Consider the following 8843-nt stretch of genomic DNA (forward strand, 5'->3'; position numbering starts at 1 on the left):
CGAAAAGCCTGGTTGGAGGCCAAACTTTTTGACTTCCTTTACAGGGCTTAGAAAAACTGAAGGACTGTTGCAATAAGTGTGTGAATCTGAGGGGAATATGTTGGATAAAATCATAATTAAGCGATCCTCCTGTATTTTCTTTTACCCAAAGCCAGGAACTTTTCAGCACCACCTCTTATATGTATGTATGTATATATATATATATATGTATGTATATATATATGAGGGTGAGTATGCATGTATACACACAGACTTTTTTTATATATATATATATATATATATGATGTGGGCCATTCCCTGGTAGCAACAATGCTGCTTGGCACCGCTGGATGGAGGGGATAGTGTTGTAAGTTACTGAAATTATTGTAACCTCCAGTCAACAGCTGATAAAAGGAATGTCCATCAGTGCAAGCTGTATGTAAAATATAAATAATATATACAGACACTTAAAACATGATTAGACATGAGTTTAAAAAATGTAAAACACTAAGATAGAAAACCAATGTTCAAATATTCATAATATTTCTTTTCTATCTTTAATCATTTTGACAGACCACGCAGAAAGGACTGGCAATTTCATTTTATTGGTTCTTTCTTTTTTTTTTTTTACTATTTTTGTTTTTCTTTTTGTGACAGGCGAAACTTAGGAATTTAAAAGGTTGAATATATTAAAAAAGTTGTCGCGATATAATGGAATAATTTTTTTTTTCGTTTAGCAAAATCTAAATTGAGATTTTGAGATTCCAAACCTAATATTGTTAGATCCTCTTCCCAACATTGACTGTATCTGCAAAATTGTCATACCTACAGTATTTTATGATCATGTTGAAAGAGGGTGATATATATCTATATACATACATACATACATATATATATATATATATATATGTATATATATACGTCTATATATATAAATATATACATGTGTATACATATGTACACACATGTATATATATAATTATTATTAAAATAGTAAAGTTAATGTCTGGTCATATATATATGTATAGACATATATATACATACACATACATATGTAGACATACATGCACATATATATATACATATATATATATATATATATATATATATATATATATATATATATATATATATATATACATACATATATGTATTGTCAATGTATCATATATCTAGAAAAGAAGCGCATTCTAAAGTATAGAACAGTAAAGTATTAAAGGAATAAAGTTAATGTCTGGTCAGAGAGTGACCAGTGGTTTCGCATTCATGAAAGCTGTAGCTTTGCAGACAACTCATCTATTCTCTAGTCTGAAGACAAATTTAACTCTTCACCTCTGGACCATTGACTGTAACAGGTTTCTACCTCCTATAGGTGGAGGGTTAAATTAGTCTTGACACTAGAGTATAGATGACACGTCCTCAAAGCTACAGCCTTTGTGGATGTGAAACCATTGGTCACTCTATGACCAGGCATTAACTTTGTTACTTTAATACTTTACTGCTCTATGCTTTAGAATGTACTTCTTTTTTAGATATATGATACATTGACAATATATGTATATATATGTAGACATATATACATATACATATATAAGAGCGTAGGCTTGAAACAAGACTTTCTCACCTTCCCAAGCGTTAAACTAATACACTTGTTTGTTGCTTGTACACCTGTTTTTGTCTTTTGTTTTTCTGTAAATTTCACTTATATATATATATATATATATATATATGTATATATATATATATATATATATATATATATATATATATATATATATATATACATACATATATATATTTATTATTTATGTTGAATAGGGAACCAATTTTTGTATAAACTTTTTTTTTAGTTGTTGATTTTTGGGTAAAATGTTATCCTTGTTTTGAAGTTCAAAATAAAATTCACTTTAATCTTGAATTAAGTTAATATAATCAGTATTAATTCTATAGTTTAAATATACTAAGACATATTTAAGCCATATGTTAAACTTGCAGTTCAATATCTAGTTTCTGCTGGCAACTGAGTTCGTAAAAAATCTTATATAATATATTGATTTTTTTCTGGTTAGGTACAAGTCTATTTTTGTAAAGGAGAATATAATTGAATCAATCTCAGTGTTCATTTTACCTATTCTAGAAAGAAATATATTAGAGTCCAGTTGATCCTGCAGCTTTCAAATTCTGAATGCTGGCTTACTAAGCTAGATGTTGTCAAACATCGGTAGATCTAATGCATCACTCAGCTTAATACTGTCACCTGGGTCTTGGTTACCTTCAGTGGAAACCATTCATTGGGAGCGTTCTGGTCAGATTTCTGGTCTGAGAATAACTTTTTCTCTTCCCCACTCTGGTTTTGGAGGCCCTGAAGATAAAATTCACAGGGGCTATCTTTTGACTAAGCCAATATATATATGTATATATTACAGAGATGTACTTGCATAGCAAGTGACCTAATCTGAGATCGTGTGCTGGAACGAAAACAATTGCAGCATGGAAGGTGTTTATAAGCCATTTAAGAAACACACAAAAACCGTTAGATTCTCTTCAACATTCAAATTTAATTTGCCAAAATATTTTCGTCGCTTTGAGACTGCGACCTGTTCACTGACAAAATTCTGTGCTAGCACAGAATTTTGTAAGAATTTTGCTAGCACAAAATTCTGTGCTAGCATAGAATTTTGTCAGTGAACAGGTCGCAGTCTCAAAGCGACAAAAATATTTTGGAAAATTAAATTTAAATGTTGAAGTGAATCTAACAGTTTTTGTGTGTTTCTTAAACGGCTTATAAACACCTTCCACACTGCAATTGTTTATATATATATATATAAAAACATATATAAATACTCCAGGCTGTGTACTACTGACTTGGTCATCTCCATAATCATTAAATATGAAAATAAACGAGTACTGATTCTTATTAAGTTATGGAGTGAAAATAGGAATGTATGGAAAAATGATTATTTAGAGTATGTTCCCTTGTAAAAACTTCTGGGATCCATGACTGGGGATAAAAATCAATAGAAAATTATTTGAAAATAACATCACTATGTAATCAACATAACATTACAGTGCATTGCGTCAGACAATGTTACCTAATCATCAGTAGTGTAAAGTTATTGTTGTTTAGTTCTACATCAGACATGATCCAACAGATCTATCATCAAAAGCATTCTGGCTATGATCATCTCCATCTTACACAGACTATCCTTTCTGACATGGTCTTTCTATTTTTGTAAGACAGCAAGGTGTGATTTCAGAAAGATTTGACTAGCAGATTGGACAACTATGTAGAGGTTTCTTTAAGTTATCACTATAGATGAAGGTGATGGTGATGGTGGTAGTTAGCCTTAGTTGGTTCTTGTAAACAATCCTATGAAACAGTAAGTAGTTCTGATTAAATGTTTATCAGCTGCCCATACTGTCATCATCACCATCATCATCATCATCATCATCATCACCATCATCAATACTGACAGTATAGATATTCTACACTTAATGTCCGGCACATCAGTTTAGATTTGTACTTTAACATTTAATCAATGGACAGTTTGCTACATTGTAAAGTATACTGAGAAAAATAAGAAATCTATATTTTTACAATTTCATAGGTATCCTTTTATCCGAAGGCTTAACTTTTTTTGTGCCTACAAGCTTTTAGAGTCTTTGTCAGTGGGTAGCTTCAAAGTTTGAATGCTATCAAAGGGTTCTGGTTCTAAGCTTTTAGATTTAAGGTTTTAAAGTTACAGGCCACAGTTAGTGCCAACTCTATTACTTTCCGTATCACAACTATAAATCTGTTTCTCTCTCCTTTAGCATCCTACCAAGAACCAACATGCCATCTTCTAGTTATAGGGGCTACTTTGGGCCCTTAACCTAGCAAGTAATAAAGCAATCTTTGCTAGTGCTGGTGGCATAAAAGAAAAGCACACAGTAAATTCTGTAAAGTGGTTAGTGTCAGGAAGGGCATCCTGCTGTAGAAACTTGTTGAATCACCCAACCCATGCTAGCATAGAAGCCAGACATTAAATGATGATGATGGGATTTGTTGAAAGAGTTTTGGCTGCCATATTGAGCAGATCGAGAGGTTGCATAGAAATTCCCATCACTGCTTGCTGCTTCACAGAATATAAAGAGGTTAGTGTCTAGAAAGTCAATCTCTTTACTACTGACATTAGAATAAATAGCCAGATTATACTTTCTTTGGTTCATAAGAGGTATAGGATAGAGTGTCATCACAGAACAACCTTCTTGACTAAAATGGGAAACTTACTTCATCACTGGTATATCTACACATTAATCTAAGTAGAAATCAATACAAAAGAGTAGATACAAGAAGTAAAGAAAGCAATTTTTTTTTTGAGGTAGCTGGAAATATGAATTCATCTCTACTGTATAGTCAAAATGTAATTTGTTGACTGGATAGGAACTATCTCAAAAATTTGGATTCAAACACATTTATAGTTATAAAGAGGAATATCAGATTAAATATAATCCAGAGAGACAGGTGGTAATCGACATCAGAAAGACTTGTATTAGCTCAGAAAAGCAACAGAAACAGTACAGTAAAATTACTGTGGGGAACAGAGTAGCCAGTTTCTTAAATATAGAGGATGTAAGGCTCTGTTGTCTTTCTTTTTTTCCCTTCCCATCATCTTTATTCCGAAGGAAGATTTTGTCCAAAACATTGGACATTCCACTCTCTACAGCAAATTTAATGCACTCTTTCTGTTTTATTCTTCAAATACATAAAGAAGAATAAATGGCCTAGTGTGTAAGGTATTAGACTACCCACTCAGATGTTAGAAGTTCAGATCAGCATCTCATATTCAATATTTCATTGTTTCTGTGAAGGAGACTCAACAGTATCCACTTTAGTTTCTTTAACTCTCAGAAATATGTACCGGATCATATAGGAGCAGTCTTAGACTTTGTTCCTACATGATGAAGGCAATAGGAAGTTACTCAAGTTTAGAATAAGAAGCTAATGAAAATATAGCAAAGCATGTATTTCATTTAAAATATGATAGATTTATCAGTGCTGAACATTGCAGAACTAGAACTAAGTTCTGAAAGAGAGAGAGAGAGAGAACTAAGTTTATGAATAAGTCTTGATTCTCAAAAAAAGTGGATTCATCTCAATTACACTTAAAAACTCGTGATATTGTACCATGAGGCAAGAAATCAATATATTAGTAATATATATTGATTTAATTGGAAATCTCAAATCACTGCTAGCTATTGTCATTATCACTGTTTTCTCAAGACATTGTCTTATTTAGTTTAAGTTTATTTAAATTATATTTTAAATATAGTTTTAATTAACTTAATTCAAGATTAAAATTAAATTTCATCTTTTTTCCTTGATTTTTGTTAATTTTCCCAAATGGGTTCGAGATTAACAAGAACCCTACTGCCACAGTTAATGGAATGCTACATTGCAAAACTGAGAGGAAATACACACAAAAATGTTAATGTTTTTGATCTAATCAAACATGCTGGATTAATTGACTATCTGGTTAAATGACCTTTTAGTTTGTTAAATTATAATCATTTTAAAACAAATCTTGAAGCAAAAAAACAAACAAACAAACTAAAATGTTTCTTTCATTTCATCTTAAAATAAACATAAAATAAAAGTATAAAAAATACATTTAAAAAATTTGAAGTCTTTGGTGCAAAAATTGAACAGCAAAGGTTTAAAGTGAATTATATTATCAGATATTTTTATCTTTTGACTTTAGATATTTCTCAATGCACTTTAACAAAGGAAACAAAACAAAAAACAAGGGGGGAAAAACAAACAGAACACTCCCTAAAAATACTGATGTCTTTTGAAAAAAAATTTACACAGATCTAGCAGAATACATTTCATTTCTTAAATAGATAGTTCTCTCCCTTCATCAGAAGAGTCTTCTGCAAAAATTTGTTTGGTTGATACAAAAAGGTAGATAAAACAGATCATGTTTAAATCGCCATAAAAAATTAGTATTGAGATATCTTTAAATACCCATTACTATAGTTTCTTTGGAATTCCATCAACAATTTAATGGTCAAAGAATATAGAAAAAAGATATCTTGTGTGAGGTTGACAATAAATGCAGCTTATCACAAAAAAAAAAAAACATTTGCTATTGCTACCCCTGATCAATCAGTAGAGTGATGGTTTGAAGGACAGTGAGGAGGAGGAGGAGGCAAACTAGTTGTTCCACTTGAAGCTTGTAGTTCCGTTGGCTTGGCAGGAATCTTTACCACACTGATTAATTCATGGAACAATCTAGTTTGGGTTTGCAGTATCAATTCAAGACTCAGACCATTTTTAATATCTGAATTAATGATTCCTTAAGCAACCTCATAGTATCCTGAAATATGCTTATTTTTCGATACATTACGGGGATAGATTATTAAAAAATAATTCCAATATTGACCTTTATCTGAAATTAACTTGACAGATAAAAGTAGATCATAATGTCAAAGCACTCTCTGAACCCCTTGTCAGTTAAGAAATCTAAGCCCTGACCACACTGGAGCTTAGGTTAAGGGTCCAATATATCAGTTTAAATGTTAGTTAAGCTGAAGAGTGAGAAAAGGCTTATATAAAATCAAATTAATTATTATTCTGTCAGCGACTTATCAAGTTGGACTCAGTGACTGTACATCTTAGTGAAGCAGTTGATTGATTATTAATCAACAACATCATGTTTCCCAATGTGGCAATAAACAAGGCTCTGTTCTCAAGTGAGAAGCACCTGAATTGATGTTCATCAATGGTTCTCAATTTAAAAAAAAAAACTTGAAATGAACCAGAACAAAACAAAGAAATAATCACAACATTAGGATTATTTCCAAAATATTTCAGAAAGAAAGAAAATCAATAAATATATTGCTCAGGTCTTCCACCTCACTGTATTACTTTACCTCTCACTTTACAGACAAGGGTAAATATTTTAGCCGTTTTCTTCTTTTTCTTCTTCTTCGCAATACCAAATAAGTATAGCAGGTAAAAACTGGTCATAACTTTCAAAGCAGATCATTTCTTCCAGAAATTATTAAAAAAAAAAAAAAAATTCCTCCATTTGGCTGAAGGTAATTTTACAAAATATATTCAGCCTTAGCAGATGTTTTACAGAAATTGTGTTAAACTGTTTTAGCAAATGGAGAAAACGGGTTAAACTATAAAATATTCTGCTAAATTATCATCTTTTGATACATTATAATAATTCCTTGAAATTTGCTCAATGCTTGAAGAAGTATATTTGTATGAGTGTGTGTTTAAAAATTATGAATCAATTGTGTCATCTAAAGATGCAGCCACTTTATGTAACATGAGCTGAATTTCGTCAAATGCTGCTTCAACTTCTGCTGCAGTTCGTGCAGGACGTTCTGTGGGAGAGACAGAGAGAAAATATATAGATAAATTATAAATGTTCAATTTAAAATGAAATAATAAGCATAAACAGGCCAGTAATTATAAGATGAAATGACATCAAGGTATATTAAGTTGATGTTTTTAATGGCAAAATGAATATGAAACACGATTATAATGGTAATATGAATAGATTTGTTATTTTTTCATGTGAGTGTGTGGTGTCTCTTGGTCTGTAAGTCTTCTGTATGTCATGCTGTTTTGGAGACAGTTAATTTGCTGAAGATTTAGCTGATTTTAATTAGCTAAAATTTCCTCAAAATTCTTCAATAACCACTACCAGAGTGATTTAATCAATGAAAAAGCAAGATTGATAACAACACAAAGCAAGCTTCTATTCTGCACCTGCACAATAAAAATACTACATGACAGAATAACAGCAATGTCAAGACAGGTTTTGTATATCTGAATAGAAATAATGCATGTTACTCAAACGTTTGACTAGTATATTTCAACTGAGATAGCAAATGAAGGCCATTGGAATGGTAATAGCTGTAACAAGGCCAAAACAATTGATCACAGAGCTGTAATTTATGAAAATATTGTCCTCATGAGCTTCCTCTCACAGTGAGACCAAATAATAAGTGATTGTTCATCTCTTTGTTTAATATCCATCTTTCCATGCTAGCATGGGTTGGACACAGACTTATTTTAAACAGAATTTTACAGCCAGATGCTCTTACTGTCAACAACCCTTACCTGTTGAAAAACAGGTAATAATGCCACCAAAGAATATAAACACACACACACATTAGTTTCCTACAATTTCTGTCTACCAATTCACTCACAATCCAATACTCTAGTAATTATTGAAGGACTGTCAACTTTGCACTGTTGTGTAAATAAATACGTTGTGATTGGCACAATTTTGTTTACATTTTTATAAGTAGCTTTCAACTATTTTATTTCAGCAGTGAAAGAGAGATGAGCAAATCTCTCATTTAATAGCAATGAAATTAGTTGGTGTCAATGTGAAAGCCTGTAGAAAAGAAACACATGTGTGCGTGTGCACACACACACACACACACACATTTCCACTGTTTCTGTCTGCTAAATTTCATGCAGAAGATAATGATCAGACTGAGGTTATAGTAGAAGACACTTGCTTAAGGTGCCATGCAGTAGACTGGAACCCTAAACGAAGTTGCAAAGTTCACTAAGTAACCACACATCCAAGCCTATACCTGTTTGATTGCATATTTATATATAACTAGCAGAAATACCCGGCTTTGCCCGGGTTAAAGAGAATAATGAAATCTAAAAACGCCGTCTAGACTACGCAACCCTCAACTGTTAGTAGCTACGATACCATATTTCTACCTTAATAACTCTCCAATCCATGTCAGCATGGAACATAGACATTAAGTGGAATGCCAGTCTCTCATCTAGGAGGGCCTTGAAATCAATGTTACCAACTGGGGACCATGTGTGTCGCAGTGAT

At 31.8% G+C, this 8843-nt stretch overlaps 1 protein-coding gene across 1 annotated transcript in view; it reads right to left on the minus strand.

Moving 5' to 3' along the window:
* Positions 1–5565: 5565 nt before the first annotated feature.
* The window catches only part of LOC106877910 (uncharacterized), a 102088-nt gene continuing 98810 nt past the window's right edge, over positions 5566–8843 (minus strand). The window contains exon 20 of the mRNA XM_014926961.2: positions 5566–7359. Within this exon, the coding sequence (XP_014782447.1) occupies positions 7256–7359 (104 nt within the window). The 3' untranslated portion in view covers positions 5566–7255. The remainder of the gene's footprint in view (positions 7360–8843) is intronic.

Source organism: Octopus bimaculoides, chromosome 2 (genome assembly GCF_001194135.2).
Source record: "Octopus bimaculoides isolate UCB-OBI-ISO-001 chromosome 2, ASM119413v2, whole genome shotgun sequence".
Taxonomy (NCBI): Eukaryota; Metazoa; Mollusca; class Cephalopoda; order Octopoda; family Octopodidae; genus Octopus; species Octopus bimaculoides.